This window comes from Ochlerotatus camptorhynchus, unplaced genomic scaffold (assembly GCF_037179485.1).
Source record: "Ochlerotatus camptorhynchus isolate MF236.1 unplaced genomic scaffold, CSIRO-AGI_Acam_v1.1 ptg000428l, whole genome shotgun sequence".
NCBI classification, from domain to species: Eukaryota; Metazoa; Arthropoda; class Insecta; order Diptera; family Culicidae; genus Ochlerotatus; species Ochlerotatus camptorhynchus.
Window position 1 is genome coordinate 1760189 of NW_027040914.1, and position 19435 is coordinate 1779623.

At 42.7% G+C, this 19435-nt stretch overlaps 2 protein-coding genes across 3 annotated transcripts; one reads left to right on the forward strand and one right to left on the reverse strand.

Moving 5' to 3' along the window:
* The first annotated feature begins 1023 nt into the window (after positions 1–1023).
* LOC135711238 (lipase member H-A-like) lies at positions 1024–15598 on the forward strand. Of its 2 annotated transcripts, none has more exons than XM_065234021.1 (2): positions 1024–1196; positions 14025–15598. In XM_065234021.1, exons 1-2 carry the CDS (start codon positions 1133–1135, stop codon positions 15104–15106), a joined length of 1146 nt encoding a protein of 381 aa, XP_065090093.1. In that variant the 5' UTR covers positions 1024–1132; the 3' UTR covers positions 15107–15598. The 2 variants fall into 2 exon arrangements, with proteins under 2 accessions (XP_065090093.1, XP_065090092.1); XM_065234020.1 differs by lacking the exon at positions 14025–15598 and adding an exon at positions 12791–13919 and having other exon boundaries at positions 1056–1196.
* Positions 15599–15675: 77 nt separating this feature from the next.
* On the reverse strand, positions 15676–18226 carry Miga (mitoguardin). The gene is made up of 4 exons (XM_065234019.1): positions 17619–18226; positions 16914–17552; positions 16640–16846; positions 15676–16578 (listed from the first exon to the last, which is right to left on the reverse strand). The coding sequence occupies exons 1-4, from the start codon at positions 17664–17666 to the stop codon at positions 15961–15963; spliced, it is 1512 nt and encodes a 503-aa protein (XP_065090091.1). The 5' UTR covers positions 17667–18226; the 3' UTR covers positions 15676–15960.
* Positions 18227–19435: the final 1209 nt, after the last annotated feature.

Consider the following 19435-nt stretch of genomic DNA (forward strand, 5'->3'; position numbering starts at 1 on the left):
AGGATTTTCCGCTACGAACGTTTCCTTATCATTACTTCACTACCGCTATTTGAATCAGCATGCATGCAGGTACCTATTTGATATACATGTCATCTTTCCATTTCTCGATATTGAAGGGACCATCGAGATAGAGAGAGATCGACATTCAGAACAGTAATTTATTAGCCTACTAGTACGATTCTAGAAGTACTTCAGGTTCAAAAAGTGTATTAATGTATCCTGTAGCCAAAGCAAAACTCGATCGCTTATGATATCGCACCTATTCAACACACATGGGCCAACGGCTTTACTTCCTTTCCGAAGGAAGACGTGACCAGAGATTTTTATGCCTCAGAAAAATCCCACCGACCTCGGCTAGAATTGAACACACACCCATTGGGGGGCCGGCTATTTCAAACGTAGTGAACTAGGTTTTTCCTTCGCCATATCTAGAGCAATTTGTTCCCGGATATTTTATAGGGACCATCGACATAGAGAACGATCGAGATAGAGAGAACTGGATGTATGGTAATCTGAAGGGAATGCTCAAATCATCGAGATAGAAAGGAATTTCGAAATATAGAAAATCGAGAAACGGACAGTTGACTGTAGCAATCCTCGATAGTCAACTGTCATGTGATCGTGAAACACATGATTCTGGGGTTCGATTTCCGTTTCGGTTTGGAAATTTTCTCAACAATCTGGGTCGTTTAGTTGAATCTCAAGCAACAACCTGATGTCATCGTCTTGGGTTTTCCGACCCAACTGGAAATTTGCGCTTGCTCTCATCCTAAGTAGTGTTCATTCACAACGATAGTCCATCGCTGTAATTGAATATTTCAGCATTGTATTCTTAGTAGCAAAACCGGTTCCCTCATCTGTGACTCGCATTAAGATTACGATTCGAGGTAGTTGTCTTCTGTTACAATAATAATAAAATGAATAAGAAAAAAAGGAAGTGTAAACAATACATCAAATTGAGCTGATAATATATAAGATCCGTGCGATCGAGCCGCGATCCTGCTGTAATGCGCCTGTACGGTCAGAAGTGATTCAGTGACTGATCAGTGCAGACGACGGAACGTGATCGCTTGGAACAAGCCTTGAACTTTTAATCTTAGAGGCAGTGAGTTGTACATTGTGAAGCGCAAAAATGGTCAAGACTGTCTTTATCGGTTGCATTATTCTATTATGGCTAGGAATTTTCGTCAATGCAGGTGAGTTTGCACAAATGTGGTATAGTTTTTTGAAATATCTTGACGTAGGTATTTTGATGTATTTGTTTGACTGTTGATCACTTATTTTGATGTGTTTTTTTTTTAATTTTGTGTTCTGTCCTAGTTTTTTTTTTTTTTATTTATTAATTTATTTGATAAGACTCAACCGAATTAACTTTACAGAGCCGAGGATTCTTGGTCACTATACAATACATCTTAAAACTATAGTCAAAAGGTACAACACAATAAACACTTCATCTTCCGCTATCCAAAAAGCCTCCTCCATCAGAACTGGAGCCGCTTCTAGTAGTTTCATTGTATGGCAAATTGTTGTACGCCAACGAGGGTCAGAGCGCGTCCATTGCGGCAATGGACGCAAAACGTGGTCAACACTCACACATTCATCACGAAACGGTTGATTTCCAAAGTCGACGACGCATCGACCGAAAGAACTGCTGATGAAGAACAATGAGGAGGACCACACAATGGTTGCTGCCGAGAAAACAGACGATCGCGTAGCACACATCGAGAGTGGCCTGCTTTTGTCGACAGCCGAGTGAACACTCCAAGTAAGGGAGAGTTGACTGTATACAAAAATTACATCAGTTCTCTTGCTGCTGGATTCTTCCGAAATATAACAATACAATAGTGCTCCAGAGACGACAGTCAGTTTTTGCAATAAGCGTTGAATTGCTCGGGAATACTGTTCTGTCCTAGTTGACAACCCAACAAACAATTCGAGCTGATTAAAAGCTGAATAAGCAGTGTTCCGGTGAAGAAGCAAATTTTTGCCTGAATAAGCTGTTTTCAGCTTTCTGCATGCATGCATGCATTCTGAAAATATACGATTATCTTGCAGTTTCGTATGAAGTTTGTGAATCAAGTTTATAGTTTATTACAGAGGCCTTGGTTCACCTCTTTAAGGTGATACGATACAGTGTTCGCCACTTAAAATTTTCTAGGTAGTAAATTTCGAACACTAATGCGGTTTGAAGAATTAAATTTGATTTGTCGCCTGGGGAAGCAGTTTTGTTAGAGTGAGGAGGGGTAAAGGTTCGTGTTGAGGTTTTCGACGCCTATGCAAAAAAATACTCATTGTTTTGGCACTTGTCTCAAAGGTATTTTAAAGCCAAATCAGAAACTGAAATTTCAAAAATAGTTTTCTCTGAGACATCATTTCATATTGCAAAAAGCTCTCGTCCATGTTTTCCTTTTATTATTTTTTCCCAAAACGACGAGAGGTTTTTCCAATTCGAAATGATGTCTCAGAGAAAATCATTTTTGACATTTTTATTTGATCACTAGGTCACTTTCACCTTAAGAAGTAAAGGGCTTCAAATGAGCGACCCCCAGGTGTTGGGTAACAAAGTAACAGAGTAGGGTAAGTGAGGCAGTTTTTGGCGCAAGTGGTTCTCTAATTGGCCCTATCTAAGAGTGATTAGTTAAGAAAAAGAAGAATTATTAATGAAGCCTATTCTGCCACCTCACCAATAGGCTCCCCGTGCAAATCAAACCGAGAGTAATTTCAAATGAGGTGACTATTTTCACCTCACACACCACTTTGTTTGGCACCACTCAGCACATAAGAAAAGACCAAGCGGATCCGAGTTTTGCTTCTGGCGATTCGATTTTTGAATTTCATGCAATTATCAAGGAATAAATTATTACCTTGAAGCTGGTATTCATTTTGATTTGAGACGGAGCTTATCTCAATGTCTAGCAGCTCCATCGAAGTTAATAACTTGTTGTTTTCGTAGGTCGGGGTAATCAGTAAAGTTGTGCAATGCAGTCGACAGAAGATTGCTTAAGGTGGAACTCTACAGAATTTCGACAGTGAGCATGCATAAGGACGTAAACGCGAAGATCGATTCTCTTCGTCGATTTTCTCTTTGCATTGCTACAGCTAAGCGAAACAATTTTCTAGAATTTGTTCAATGCAGAGTGTAACAGGTTGTATTGGCTACCAAAAGCAACAGCAAACGCACCGATAAACGTTAATTCTAGCGAGTTATTAACTAAAGAGAAAATCAACGAAGAGAATCGATCATCGCGTTTACGCTCTTATGCATGCTCACTGTCGATTTTTATTAATATCACCATTATTGATTGAAGGTAGTTTTTGGGTTCCGTGCTCATGCAATTCTCATAATATCAGAGCCGGCTGGCGTTGCTAGATCGCTGTTCGTCTCTCGCTTTACGTCGTATTTCCGACAGAATTTGCGTGACTCATCGACGACCAGGCATGGAAAATCATTTGCATTCATTTCGTGCATTCATTTACATTCATTTGCCCCTAACTTTTTTTATCAACAGAATTCCGCAAAATGATGTATAGAGCTGTTATTAACTACAACTTGTGTTAACAACTCAAATTCGTATATCTTATGTATGATGAACCAGAGCGAACAGAATCTACTACTGTTTTTCAGTGAATGTATTTCACATTCACTGAAAAACAGTAACAAGTTCTGCCCGCTCTAATTCGTGATGCATAAGAGACACAGATTTGAGATATGGAAAAAAATATGCGAACAGGAAGAACACTCAACCGTTGCCCAAGGGAGGAATGTCGGAAGTGTAGATGCTGTATAGCAAAAGACCCAACAGACTTCCTTGCGGAACACCTGCTGCGATGGAAAATGTGTTTGAATTGGAACCAGTCAACGATATCTTGAACGACCTTTGCTGGAGGTAGTTTCGGGTGATTTTTACAAGATGTGCTGGAAAGTTGAAGTTACAAAGCTTATACACAAGTCCGTTGTGCCAGACATTGTCAAACGCTTTTTCAACGTCTAACAATGCCATGGCTGTGGAATTGGACACAGCTTTGTTACTTCGAATGTTATTCATCACCCGAATGCCCCTTCCTAAACCCATACTGTTCAGTTAGGAGAATGTTGTTCTCCTCGACAAACTTGAGCAAACGGGTGAGAATGAGTTTCTCGAACAATTTTCTCAGCGCTGAAAGGAGGCTGATTGGTCTGTAGCTTGAAGGCAATGTTGGATCCTTACCGGGCTTGCGGTTTGGTATGATTTTTGCTACTTTCCAGATGCTTGGAAAGTAGTGCAGTTACAAGCATCTGTTGAGGATAGCAGTCAAAAGCGAGTACACTTTCGTGCTCAGTTTCTTCAAAACCAAGTTGAATATACCGTCAAACCCGGGGGCCTTCATGTTCTTGGCGTTTTATCTGCGCTGAGCAAATCTGCTCCACTGTAATATTTTCTGCCGGAGGGACGACACAAGCGAAGGCATCCAAGTGTTGTACACATTGTGCAACCTGATTTTCAAGCGGACTTTGGATATTTGAGCCAAGCAAATGCGATGCAGCAATATGATTGCCAATCGCATTTGCTTTCTCTTGTGGGGTAATGAGCCGATCGTCATCATTTCCGACTCTGAGAGGTGGAACGGGTTTGGGATGAATTTTCAGCACCTTGGCTACCTTCCAGAATGGACGGGAGCGGTCATCCAGATTCTGGACAATACGCCCGAAACTTTCTTTTCGGAGTGAGTCTATTCTGGAAGCAATCTGCCTGTTCAGATCGGCCATTTCACGTTTTTTGCTTAGATCTCCAGTCCTCTGAAACTGGCGTCTACGCACATTTCTCAAGCGAATCAGTAACTGGGTGTGGGAATCAATAGCAACAAACTTACCCCTCCCAGGAACTTGTTGAACGCATGTCTCGGTGGAGTCCTTCCAGAGCCCGGTCGATGTCCTCTACGGTGTCAAGCGGCGGATTTTCGTTGATGTTCCGGTCAACCACACGTCCAAACTGGACCCAGTTTACGTGGTGGTAGTCTTTTCGTAGGATTGGAGCAGGAGCTATGTTTATGCCGACCTCAGCCACCACCGGTTGGTGGTCGGAGCTTAAATCGTTGATTGCCACCGGCTTGGATAGTCCGAAGTTCGTCAGGAAGAAGTCCACCGTGGAAGGGTTTCCCGCCGGAGAGATGAATGTCGGTTCATCCGGAAATTGCACCATGCCCATGTTGCGAGTGGTCGAATAGTAGGCTACCGTTCTGGTTCCGTTGGTAGTTGCACCATGCTTCGTGACGAGCATTCAGATCGCCCCAACAATGAATCGGGAGCTCGTGCGAGTGATAGCGGTGAGGTCGTTCTTGAATTTCATTTTTCGAGGACAATACACGGCTATGAACCGGACGTTTCCGATTGGCAATTCCACCTACACACTAAGGGCCTCGATGATAGAAGTGCGGATGTGGGACAAGGTGTGAAACAAGATCCCCTTCTTGATGATGATCGCAACACCACCCCCTGGAGTCAGTGCGATCAAGTCGGATAATGTTGTGATCAGGCAACCAAAAGCTGTCGCCGGATTTGATATGGGTCTCTGTTAGGAGGCCCACGTCGATATTGTGCTTGCTCCCAAGTCAGCAAGCTCGAACTTTTTAGCTCGTACAGAGCAAGCATTCCAAGTTACGATAGTTAATGGTTTAGACGCCATATTGAATGATAAACTTAGCGAGCACTTGGATCTGTTCGGGTTTGTTGCGGCACTGACGAAGAGAGCGCTGGTCTTGTCGACGAAAATCTTCGTCAGCTCATCCGCAGAGAAGAGATCGGAATTGGTGTTTTGTGCTGGTGGTTGTCTCCAGAATCCAAGGGGGGGGGGGGAGAGCTTTGTCCAGCAGAAGCACCAGACGTTTCTTGACGGGGGCCGAATTTCACCCGCGGATTTACTTGACCGTGCTGCGTAGCATGAAGAGGCGGGAAGTCCTCCACCCTGAATGCCGGAGTTTTCCTGCTTTCGTCCTGGTTGATTTTTTGTTGACACCTGCTTTCGGATCCGCTTGAAATCCTCGCGTTTGGGGCACTTTTTGTCGGACCCATGATGACCGTCACCACAGTTGGCGCATTTTATCGTTTCCGGCTCATCGACGACACACTCAGAGGTAACGTGGTTTTGTGTGCATTTGCCACATCGTGCCCGAAATTCAGGCAACGCTGGTACTGGGTGACGTCGTGACGGCCGCCACGGTATGGCTCCCATCCAACAATGATGGAGTTGATGGAGCGGATAGCCTTCAACGCATTCAGCGTCACTGTTCCTTCTGAAAGTGTACCAGGAAAAGGCAATCCGGGTACTTTTTCGTGTTCTCGTCCTTTCGCGTAATCCGGTAGACGGCAGTTGGGACCAGCTTGTACTGGTCCTTGATTTGATCCGAAATGAACTTTGGGTCGTAGCTCGGTAGACCTCGGATGACCACCTTGAAGTGCTTCTCACCGGGAATATCGTGGGTGAAGAATTCCGCCTTGGAATCCTTCATGTGATTTACGGCCAGGTTGTATTCTGCTCTTGGGTGGAGCATCACCTTGGTGCCGATTCCATTGAGATTGTACTTGGTAACATCATCGCGACTCGCACCATCGGTTTCTCCTTCTCCTCTTATGCTTGTTCGTTGCCGCTGACTGGGCGTTAGTTCCATCGGTAGGTAGAGTGGCGAACCTATTTGAAATAGGCACGCCACCCGAGCTTCCTTCTCCGGGATATTCAATCCGTTGCATGCTCTTTGAGCGATTTCGTCCCATCGTGGGACATACTCTCATACACACGGAGATGACCGTACAACCACCGACAAACCGACATGACACTTAATTCTGACTTATGCCCGAAAATCGTAAACGGTCGATTTAAATGTGCAGTGATCCGAACTGTCAAAACCTTAGGATTTTTTGATCTAGATAAAAATAATTTGCCCAGAATAGATCAAACATGAACCAATTCATAACTTTTGCATGGGGGTTCATGGCTTAGCTAAATATTTCCCGTCAACCCGGAGCCAGATGTCATTAGTGTGCTTTGGTCAGAAATTTTATTGTTTTTGCTATGGTCATTCATGTCGGTTTGTCGGTGGTACAACTTCCGACGCGAAAACTTGGTAAACGTTTTAAAGAAAACTGTTCGTATCTTTAACTAATGGTCACTACTCGAGTCTCAGATGGAACCATGAATATGTACATCAGCTGAGATCGATTAGCGAGGCACCAATTGTTCCGAACGAATCACTGTCTATCAGATCAGATGTCAATCTTCGGTTTCCACCGTTTCCACGCTTTGACCTCTGATAGCGATGACTATGTTTGTCAGATCAGATCAGCAAATGACGTTCGATAGAATTATTTACATCATTGTGTTGGATGATTCGCGTTATGGGCTGAACCAGTACCATATGCATTTCAATTTGGGATGACAATCATTCTACAGAGAGCATAACGTATTTCAACTGAGGTCCGTTCGCTTCTCGTATCAATGTTAATCCTGTATTCGAGAGGACCATCATTTGATAACAAAACAACCACAATCCGGACACTTAGAAATTAATTTATTTGCTTATCAGTAACTTTGAAACCATGTTTTGAAATTATTTTTTAATTCAATGGACTAAAATGAAGGTCAAAGTTTTACCGAACGTTCAGTTATTATGATTTCGGTAAAAATTATCGAACACGAAAACAAAATCTTAGTTTGTGGTTATGCTGCTATCATTCGAATAAGCGATTTCGATGGTCTGAGATCTCATTCGAACAGAGGATGATGTTTTGGTACCAGCGCTGCAACCCAGGCTGGACCTCCATACCTCAGTATCGACGTAGTTACACTAGCCAGAAGTCGTTTCTTGCATGATGGGCACCACTAAGCAGCTCGGTATTTTATTTTGCTGGATCTCAGTGAAAAACTTGCCGAGATTCAGCTAACAAACGGGAATTTTGCCGTGATCTCAGCTAACAAACATAAATTTAGCTGAATCTCGGCAAGTTTTTCACTGAGATCCAGCAAAATAAAATGCAGAGCTGCTCAGTAGTGCCCATCTCGGCACGGTGTGTTATTACCGCGTTGATGACCTTCGTCACCTTCTCGCAGTAATAGTTGACGTGTCTGTTGAAGTTTAGCCGATCGTCGATTACACTAGTTTACAGCATTTTTGAACTCGGTAAGGTGATGATCATTTCCAATGCAAAATCCTACGCTGAATTCAATGCCGTGGTCAGAAAAAATTAAAGTAGAGCCATTTTTGAGATATACAAAAATTTTGATTTTTTGAATTTTGGACAAAAGTACGATTACTAAAATGTCAATATCTTTGGAACTAGTGCACCAATTTTAAATCTTTTTTTCATGAAAATGAAGCTAAATAAATTTGCTATCGTTCACTGGAATATTATGTCTTAATTAAAAATTTAATTTTGAAGTCATTTAAAAATTTACAGCATTTTTTTTTATTTTTCCTGCGAATTTTCCATAAAAATCTTGTTTTAATCAACATTTTTAATGGGATAAAAAGATTCAAAAAATCATTCCATAATTTATTCTTAAAGTCCATTCAAAACCGGAGAAAATGAGCCTTTAATGGATGAAATCGGTTGGAAATTGTCGAAGTTATGAGCATTTTTGTAAAACACTTAAAAATGTTGCTGAAATACAACAGCTTTAGAGTTCCTTTTCTAGGTGTCGTTGTAAGCATCCAAATCGCATGTAAAGTTTTCATGGGAAATTCTTTTCTCTACATATCAATTTGATTAAGGCATATCAGGATTTAAAACCGAGTTGATACAAAAGAAATTTATTTAGGTTTTATTAAAAATGATTGAGAATCGAATGACTTTGTCTTCGATGTTTTGAACTTGTTTCTCGAATCAGAAACCAACAATAGTCACCCATCATTGCTTCATCCCAAAACCCTTGGTAACGACGTTCCATCATCTTCATTTGTTGGTGAAAACGTTCGCCGTGCTCATCACTCTCGTCACCAAGATTTTCCGGGAAAAAATCCATGTGAGAATGTAGGAAATGTATCTTCAAAGACATATTCACACCTGTGTTCAGTGAAATAAAAGGATTTGAAATTAATTATATGCAACAAACACAATATTTTTGATTTATACCTATTTTCTCATAATTTTTGAACAATTCATCGACGGCTTCCTCATAATCTGGGCTTCTGAAATTTCCTAAAAAGGTTGTGACAACACGCTGGAACGATTCCCACGCTTCTTCCTCATCTGGTGTCAAAACTGTATTGAATGCGGAATCATTGAGCAGTTTTTTGATCTGTGGGCCAACAAATACACCTTCCTTTATCTTTGCGTCAGATAAATTTGGTAATACTGATTTCAAGTACTGGAATGCCGGCCCTTCTTTTTGCAACGCTTTGACGAAATTTTTGAATAGCCCAAGTTTTATATGTAGTGGTGGAAGTATTATGCGTTCTTTTACCACAAGAGGATCATTTTTAACGTTGTCTTTACCAATTGTGAAATTATCCCGTTTTGGCCAATCTTTTCGGACGTAGTGTTCCTTACGAGCTCGACTGTCCCATTTACACAAAAAACACATATATTTTGTTTATCCCTGTTGCAATCCAGTCAACATGGCAACCACTTTAAGATCGGAACAAATTTTCCAATTGTGTTGATTGTAATTTATCAAATTGAGCAATAGAGCCATTGATTCATACGTTTCCTTCATATTAACGGCATGAGCTAATGGAATAGAAGGTTTCTCATTCTCTTGATGCAGTAAAACGGCTTTCAAGCTCAACTTGCTGCTATCGATGAATAAACGCCATTCAGCTGGATCATACGGCTCACCAAACTCTTCAAACAAGCCGTTTACGTCATGGCAAAAACATGCCTTGTCCTTTGTAGAATAATATTTGTCAAATTTCTTGTGACGATTCCTGTGACAAGAAATTTTGACCTCCTTGCTCAGCATGTTGTGTTCTTTCAAGCGTGATGCCAGCAATTCGGATTTCTCCTTCGATAAGTCGAGATCTCGCACCAAATCATTAAATTCGGATTGTGTAAACAGTTTTGGGTTTCTTTCCAATTCCACCTCGAAGTCTTCCTCGCATTCCTCCTTGAATTCCTCCTCACTTTTTGTAACGGTCGATTCAACAGAGGGCGCTCGTTTCCGCTTTGGATAAACAGGATACGGGACCGAACTTGAATGTGGAACAGGTTTTGTCATAGAAGCCACTTGTGGATACTCAACTGTTTTGTGACGTCCTTGTTGCTTAACTTTTGTCAAGCGAAAATAACAATCCGTTGCATGACAAAACGGTCGACGCCATATGGTGGGCATGTCAAAGGACAAATAGCGACTGACAGATAACAAATAAGTGAGTTAGTAAGTAAGACATTAACAGTTATCAACAATAGATGAAATAAGATAATGTCGATCAGGAAAGAACAAAGCTTATGTACCATGCTGTACATAAATTGTTTATATGAAAGTTTATTCAAAAAATCAATTTACCTTGCGCCTGACATCCATCTAGCCAAGCACGTTTTGCACGAACTACATAATACTTTTGGAATCCACGGTTTGTCAAAGTCTCCAGGATCAATTTTAAAATAAAGCCTGTATGCAGTTTGCAACGAAGCAGTGAAATTGACCGATTTTGTAAATATATAGTTGCCACACGCGTAACAAAACTTTTGAGGATCATTTTAACACTTGAATTCACGTTTTGTCGTATACATCGTTAAGCAATGTTAAAGAAAGAAAGCTGTCAAATTGAGTTGGTTGCGTTAGGTTCTCGCCGAGCGGTCTCACAAACACTAGCGTAAATTATATTGTTGAAAATATCCCATTTAATTTTGCGTGACAGCTGGTAGTGTTAGTGAAATGCACCGTATGCGTACACGTCCGCAGAAAGGCTTACTGGAAGTGGTGCATGAACCTAGGAGCGGGACAACGGCCAATCTTGGAACATTCAATTTCCATGATTTTACAAAAAATTTCATAACCTCGACAATTTCCAACCGATTTCATCCATTAAAGGCTCATTTTCTCCAGTTTTTAATGGACTTTAAGAATAAATTATGGAATGATTTTTAAATGACTTCAAAATTAAATTTTTAATCAAGACATAATATTGTAGTGAACGATAGAAAATTTATTTAGCTTCATTTTCATAAAAAAAGATTTAAAATTGGTGCACTAGTTCCAAAGATATTGACATTTTAGTAATCGTACTTTTGTCCAAAATTCAAAAAATCAATTTTTTTGTATATCTCAAAAATGGCTCTACTTTAATTTTTTCTGACCACGGCATTGAATTCAGCGTAGGATTTTGCATTAGAAACGTTGGTCAACCACTAAAGTTCACACTTTTTATGTTGTTTTGTAAACTAGTGTTATCATTCCTAGGTATTACAGCACGCGTTTCACGGCAATACTGATCAATAGCGAAGACAACAAATTGATATGATGTCTTCGCCAATAGCATCTTCCATTTTGTAGTGGGTTATCTGCAGCTTCGCACCTTACATCCATTATCTAACCGTTTCGATTGCCTTGGAGGCCAACATTTCCACCTCTTCTAGCGTCTCGCTTGTTACCGGAAAACCGACTATCTCGACACCTTTGGACAGCCAGAGCATCAGCACGCCGTTGTACATCTCGTTCCAGACCGCTCTAGCAAGGATGTGAACTTTCCGCGGTGATCCACTATGTTGCACATCTGTCTCGTAGATCAGTGTCTGGTTCTGGAAATAATTCCTCAGAATCCTACAAAGGTAGTTAGCAGCTGGCACTATTGAATGCATTCTTGACGTCTACGAACTGCATCGTTGACAATATTCATGCTCACTCTCCGTACATTTCGGCAGCCTGTTGAGGATAAATAATCCTTTCTCCTAGTGTATCCAGCAGGCATATAGACCTATACGATACTAGATCCCCTGGCGGTTTTCCTGTCTTTGGCAGCAACACTAGCTTCTGTACTTTTCCATCTGTCTGGGCAGTGGCCTTCATCCAGGCATTTCTGCAGCACCATCCTAAACGGGAGCGGGACATTTCGCTGAAGGACGTTCCGCCGAATGGGTCATTTCGCCATCATTCTTTTGAGTTGTACTGGTTTCATAAATTTTCAAATAATAGATATGTTTGATTTATAGGAATACTTCATGATCACTTCTTGAGTTGTACTGATTTCGGAAATTTTTAAATAATCAATGGCCCATTCGGCGAAATGTTCTTCGGCGAAACATCCTTCGAGGAAATGACAAAGCCCCGTTGTATATATGGGGTTTAATCCAATCTATTGGGAGTTTAATATACTACAATGAAACAATTAAATTGAAATTAAATTTGTTAAATTAAAGCGTTTGCTATTTTATAGATTTTTAACTGAGCACTGAATTAAAGTTAACTTAAATAAGTGTTAGTTTAAAGAAACTTGTCTGCCATAGTTCTGCAACATAAAGATTTGTGATGTCAGTGGCACTATGATTTCTAAAGTTATTTTGCCATTAGTAGGTTTCCAAAAGATGAGTGAACATGCTTGGAACTTAATTATGAATAATGAAGGAACGGATTTTCTAATTTCAAAAATTGAATTTACAACAATCTCGTAGTTTTGCGTCAACAATGCGATCGAGCTTCAGACACAACCCTTAACTTTTTTTTTATATTTTGGAACGGACATGAAGAAGACATATTCAAGTAATGTTTTTTGTAAGTGAAACTAACAGTGTCTAAACCCGAATCGTATTAAGGTTAGACCCACAAACCCTGTAGCACAAACACCAATGACCATACTGACCATACCTGCCTTTCCATTTCAGACAAAACCAGAATCATATTCCGCGAAGACGATGACGACGATAAAAAGTCTTTCGCCAATCGGTTCCACCTGGACATGGACGACATGGAGTATGAACAGGACAACGACGGCGACTCGCTGATCCCCCAAATGATTACGCGGGATGAAAACCAAAACTACATCCCATTACCGGACAAGCAGGGCGAATTTCAAATCGTTTCTCGAATGGCAGTCCTCGAGAGTCGCCAGAATAGTACCAAGTTCGAGGCAGCCGAATTCGTCAAGCTGCACTTCTACGCTAGGTCGAACAACTACCAACCCGTCGAGCTGCGATACGATCAAGTTCAGTTCCTTCCGGATCATCACGGATTCAATGTAAATCTACCGACCAAGATTTTGATCCACGGGTGGCTTGGAGGATCCGATTCGGATGTGATTGAACCATTGGCCAAGGATTTCCTGGAGCAAGGAAACTTCAACGTTATTGCGGTGGATTGGGAGAAGGGAGCTCGGACATTACTGTATCCTGTAGCTAGATACCGAGTTGGGAAGGTTGCCGAATTGGTGGCAGCTGTCATAGACCAGTTGCTCGGTTTTGGTCAGACGCCGGACCAGATTGGGATCATTGGGCACAGCTTAGGGGCACACATAGCTGGTTTGGCAGGGAAGAAGACAAAGCAGAAGGTAGCGTTCATCGTTGGACTGGATCCGGCGGCACCTTTGTTCCGCTTGAAGAAGCCACTCGAACGTCTATCGAATAACGATGCACAGTACGTGGAGGTGATTCATACGAACGGCAAGGCACTGGGAATGTTTGGAAACATTGGAAAAGCTGATTTTTACCCCAATGGAGGTTCGCAGCAACCTGGATGTGGATGGAGGCTTAGCTGCAGTCATCAGAGGGCGGTTGACTACTTTAAGGAGTCCTTGAAACAGAAGGATTACTTTGCTGACCGATGTGTAGATGTGGAAGATTTGAAACCCAACTGTTCTCTCGGCAAGGCCGCAATGGGCGGGTTCGATGCCCTGAGGACACGAGGCAAACCAAACGGCGTATACTACGCGTTGACTGCCGCAGATAAGCCGTTTTTGCGGAGTAATGTGAGCGAGAGTGTGTAGATTTGATTCAATAAAGTGTTTTGGTATTTAGATTAGTTTTCGCAGTTGTTTAGGACTTTCATATCCGAACGCCCCGACAGAATCCCGGTCTTAAGATCATTATTAAAACATGCCTTGCTACAATTCCTAACTTTCAGACGATGACCGCATCACTTTCCTGGATGACGACGATGAAGACGATTCCTTTACCACTTCCCAGCGGTTGGACCTGGACGATATGGAATACGAACAGGACAACGAAGGCGACACGTTGATACCGCAGCTGAGGCTTTCGCACGACCAACAGGAAAACTACATAACTATTCCGGACAAGGAAGGGGAATTCCAAATCATGTCACGAATGGCGGTCCACGAAAGCCGTCAGAACAGCTCCCATTATGATGCGGCCAAGTATGTTCGGTTTCGGTTCTACTCCCGTGCCAACAGCAGCCAATCCATGGAGCTGAGCCTTGACGATATCGAATCCCTGCCGCATGACCATGGGTTCAACGTACTGCGACCTACGATGATCCTGATTCACGGGTGGCTCGGCAGTTCCGAGTCGGAAGTCATTGAACCTTTGGCGAAAGATTTCCTAGAGCAAGATAACTTCAATGTCCTCGCTGTAGATTGGGAGAAAGGCGCCCAGACGCTGCTGTATCCAGTGGCTCGATATCGTGTGCCGAAAGTTGGCAAACTGGTAGCAGCCGTGGTCGATAGGCTGTTGGACTTTGGTCAAACGCCGGATCAGATTGGGATCATTGGACACAGCTTGGGGGCACACATAGCTGGTTTAGCGGGAAAGAATACCAGACGGAAGGTAGCCTGCATCGTCGGACTGGATCCAGCATCGCCTCTGTTTCGTCTGAAAAAGCCCGCCAAGCGTCTCTCGGACAAGGATGCACAGTACGTAGAGGTAATTCACACCAATGGGAAAGCGCTGGGAATATTCGCCAGCATTGGGACGGCCGATTTCTATCCGAATGGAGGCGTGAAACAACCTGGATGTGGATGGAACATCAGCTGCAGCCACCAGAGGGCAGTAGACTACTTCAAGGAGTCACTCAAGACGAGGGATTACTTTGCCGATCGGTGTTCCGACGTGAAAGATTTGAACTCGCAGTGCTCGTTGGGCAAGGCAACGTTGGGTGGATTCAGCGCTCTCAGGAAGCGGGGTAAGCCCAGGGGTGTCTACTACACGCGGACTGCCGAAAAGAAGCCGTTTTTGAGAAGTGCGTGAACTATGACGGAGTTGGAAATTATGAAACATACATAGGGTTAGGATACATTACAGTAAGTCCCTGCAGTTCTTTGTTGTGGTTAGCATGCTTCGAGGTTGAATCGTAAACACTGCAAAATCATTCTCTTTTGATCGGAATCCTAAAATCCATCCCTACTACCCTACCGATACATCTCTTATGGTGGTAATTATCATTGGATTAAATCCCGATCAAGAATCACGGGCTGTTCTGTTGTCGTCATCAGAGTTAATCAACACGATTCTAAGCAAATATTTTGCGGATCATCCAAATAGCATCGGTATTAAAAGTTAATCCTAGATAGAGCTTATCGTCATTAGAGATTTTAAAAGTGAATAGGCCAAATACAAAGTACCTGTTGGGTTGGCTGAATGAATCGATAAGAGTAATTCTCGTTGGAGCCAGGCCGCCATTGACACAAGTTCTTTAAAAATTGAAACTTATGCGCTTGATTGGATGATCAAATCAACGACCCAATGAAAGTTTCCCCCGTATTCCGTTCCGTAGTGCTCGTCCATTGGAATTGTGATATCGAACAAAATATCCATCGTTTACCAAAGAAATTAATGTCTATAGTTGATGCTAGTACTCTCTACAACTAATGTTATCTACAATCCAGACTCGCTGAACCGCTAATCCGACCTACTTCTGTACAGTAGCTTCGAATCTGCTCCGTAACCAATGTCTTTCAAAGCTATCCCTGTTCTAATTTAAAAATAATTTGATTAATATTCGCACTGAACGAAAGTAACACAATTTGTCTTCGCGATAAAAATAGAAACATTTCCAACAACCAATACAAATAAAATACATAACTAGCTGCTGCGCCACATGCCTATTGATTGAACTTGACGCCTATATTGTTCACCCTCATTTTCATGTTCGACAGAATGTCCTCGGCTAGCTCTTCCACCGTGGTGTAGCGACACTTTTGGAAGTTGTAAATGTCCACCAGGAAGCTTACCATTTGCTCCTTGAAGTACTTACACACTTCCATTAGGTTCTCGTCGGGCCCGAAGAATCCCCACACCATCAGCGGGGACAACTGCTCGGTAATGCAGTAAAAGTGCGACATAAACCCATTGGGGAACTTGAGCAAACGCTTCTTGGCCTTCAGCACGGACCAAACGGCCGTCGTCAGAGCCGTCTCCTTGAAGCTGTTGGAAAGAAATCGATTCTGGATGACCGCGAGAACACTGTTCGGAGGCGAATCGAGATCCCGAAATGCGTCCAGAATGATGAAATCCAACACTATGTCGTAGAAGGTCATGGCCTTGACGTTGCGAGATTCTAGTTCTAGCTCTATGTCCTGCCAGTTGTCCATGTCCTGGAGGAATTCAAGCATGGATTCATAGGCCACGAGGAAATCCTTCGGATCCTTGTCGCCTAGGCAAAGCAGGTCGGTGAGTACTTGTCGGCCGGTGTCCGCCACCCAGCGGCAGTTCTTTGGGTCCTGTCCGAAAGGTAGTTATTATTGTATTTACACTTCTCGGAGTATTTGCTTCAAAATTTACCTTGAATAACAACTGGAAGGCAAGTCGTACGCAGTGCAGTTTAGCGTAGTATTCTGCGTCCGAATTACAACTGACCATGTCGGTTCGAATCGTTCGACAGGGAATGGGTTGATCATCCAACAATTCCAGTGCACTCTGGTAGAGTGGATAGTTTTCTACATCGGAGAAGACTTCACCGTAGTCTTCAAACTCCCGAAGATCAGCAACCTTCAATAGCACAACATTACGTTGTTACAACATTCCGAATTACTCGAATAACAATTGTAGCAATTACCTGATCCAAAGCAGACGCAAAACTCTCAGCGGAATCAAAGTTTGGATCTGAACTAGATCTATGTCCATTGGATAACCTACCGGCCTGGGCTACCTTATGCTCGTCGTCCCTAAACAGCACGGATCGTTCATCCAGGAACAGCAGTTCTCCCTGCTCTTGTAAATTGTATGCTGCATCCAACAGGTTCTGCAGTTCCCTACAGAATTCTTCCTGGTCGGCGGTGATCCTTGCCGGTAGATCAAGATCGTTCCGACCTGTCAAAGCATCTTCCCAGTAGCTGATAACCGTCTCCAACGCTTCCATGCCCATCACTCCCAGCTGCTGTGGGGTAAGCGGAGTCGTTGCCCCAATGATTGAACTAGCACCCACTCCGACCCCTCCAGCAGCCAGGGAACCGGAAGCCAACGACATTCGGTCCGAAATGCCATGAATCGATCCTCCGGGGCTATATGAACGACCGGAAGCTTTCGATCCTGCTAGCGATATTATATCGTTGGGACTGCGAACGCTATTGCGAGCTTTCCGTCCACCCGGTTTCCGAAGGCGTCGCTGCTGTGGCCTCGGAGTCCTCCGACGGCCCAAGTAGCTAGCTATCGCCCCAAGAACGGCCACACCGGCGGTCACGGAAACAATGATTACCTGAAGAAAAACAATCGATTATTCACAACCAGCCCAAAATTCCCCAGACAATATCTGCAATTTTACCTTCTGCGAAGTCGTCAAATTAAACGGAAGCAACCTTGAAACGCTCATTCTCGGTCAAATTAGAGTGACCTATATTTTACTTCTTATTAGTTTCCTCTCAGTGCGCTGAGTGCTCAGAAAATAAACATAAATAACACAATCTGAAGACTGACCTTTTCACGTTGAACAAGACAAGAGGACAGACACAATGAGCTATTTCAAATCAACTCCGATTTGGGGGCGAGAACACACCAGACAAACTCCCCCTAACACTTGATTCGATCCATTCCCGACGTGGTGGCGATGAAAGATCCCGTAGCGTTGGCTGGCTGGCTACAGAGACGGAGGGCAGAGCGACGAAACACACCTTTCTAGGTTATCCAATCATCCGAGTAGTAAGAATCGCGTCGCGACGAAAAAAAACACCCTTTTCCACCAGAAAACTTGACTTTTCACCACTGTTTGTGCCCCGAACTGGTAAAATTTTCACTTTTCGGTGGAAAAGCGCCCGACCAATAAACGGAATGGATGTGAAATTCCGTGTTTGTCCCACTTATGTCAGCAACGTAATCGTCGCGCACGCAGTCTAATTTTTTGATCGGCTGACGAAAGCAGAAAACGCAGAAAACACGAAACGAGTGCGAATGGGTGGACGTGGGGTCGTGAGACGCGCGAAGAAAGATGGGAAAATCGCCGTTGTTTTGTTTGTATTCTGCTTCGAACTGACTTTCGCTGCAGTTTTTCGAGGGATGATTCATTTCAAATCACGTGGCGTTTTGACATCTGCACGGCCAGCCAGATTCACTCAAAATTGAGTCGAATCGGTTGATAATTTCAAACAGAGTCACTCAGGTTGTGAGTAAACTTCCCTAATAAAAATAACTATAAACGAACGATAACCCAAATCATTGAACTATTCCACCAATGGTTTGAAAGATACCCAGAACACGTCGTTAAGCAAATTAACCATACCATTTTTATTAGGGCGTGTAAGTTTTACTCACTAAATTAACAGTTTTTTTTATTGTGTAAATAATTGTTATTCTTAAGTAAATTGATATTCATAATATTTTACTATTTACACCAAGGGGTAGGTCACTCAGCACATAGTGTCGAAATTAGATTCGGCACAGCTTGGGCACATCCATCGGCACAATCTCGTAGGCATTGGATTGTTGTAAATAAATTGGGAGCATTGACGGACAACTGTCATTGAAGTTGTTCACAACATTACGTGCTGTTTACTGTATATTCAGGAAAGTCCTCTAATTAAATATACCAGAGGAACTCAGACAAGCAGTTCACTTCTCGGTTCACTTATAGATCTAAATACGAAATGTAGGTTCTAGACTGGGCTCCAGAGAAAGAGGCAGTTAATCAGTACCCATTAGTACCCTTAATTCAAATAATGCTGTAACTCACACACAACAAATAACAGAAGTCATATTCATCATCCTCTTCTATAGTCGGTCTCCAACAATGTTCCCAACCGGTTCCAACTCTTTCCGACCGCTGATAAACCGTTGCTTTTCACATCACGAAAAACTAAGTTTCTAGTCTGCCTTTGAGCGCATTTTAAAACCCTAAAACCCTATCCTATGAACACACTCGCCTCTTTCCGCGGGTCATCCTCAATCCGATTTATCCTTTCGATTTCAAACCAAAACATTCAAGGCGTCAGAAATACCGGGTTGCCGGATGGGTATTTTACAAACAACCGCAGCTTACTCTATGACCGGCACAATCGGCACACCTGCGGCACACTGACAAAAAAGATGACCCAAAATTGGTGTGCGGAGTGACCAGTTCTACCAGTTCTACCAGAGTGAAACAGTTCT

Coding starts and splice junctions, on each gene's coding strand:
- LOC135711238 (XM_065234020.1), top strand. CDS start 1,133: ATGGTCAAGACTGTCTTTATCGGTTGCATTATTCTATTATGGCTAGGA. Junction 1,197..12,790: donor AGGAATTTTCGTCAATGCAG/GTGAGTTTGCAC, acceptor TTTCCATTTCAG/ACAAAACCAGAATCATATTC.
- Miga (XM_065234019.1), bottom strand. CDS start 17,666: ATGAGCGTTTCAAGGTTGCTTCCGTTTAATTTGACGACTTCGCAGAAG. Junction 17,553..17,618: donor ATTTGACGACTTCGCAGAAG/GTAAAATTGCAG, acceptor GTTTTTCTTCAG/GTAATCATTGTTTCCGTGAC. Junction 16,579..16,639: donor CCTTCCAGTTGTTATTCAAG/GTAAATTTTGAA, acceptor CCTTTCGGACAG/GACCCAAAGAACTGCCGCTG.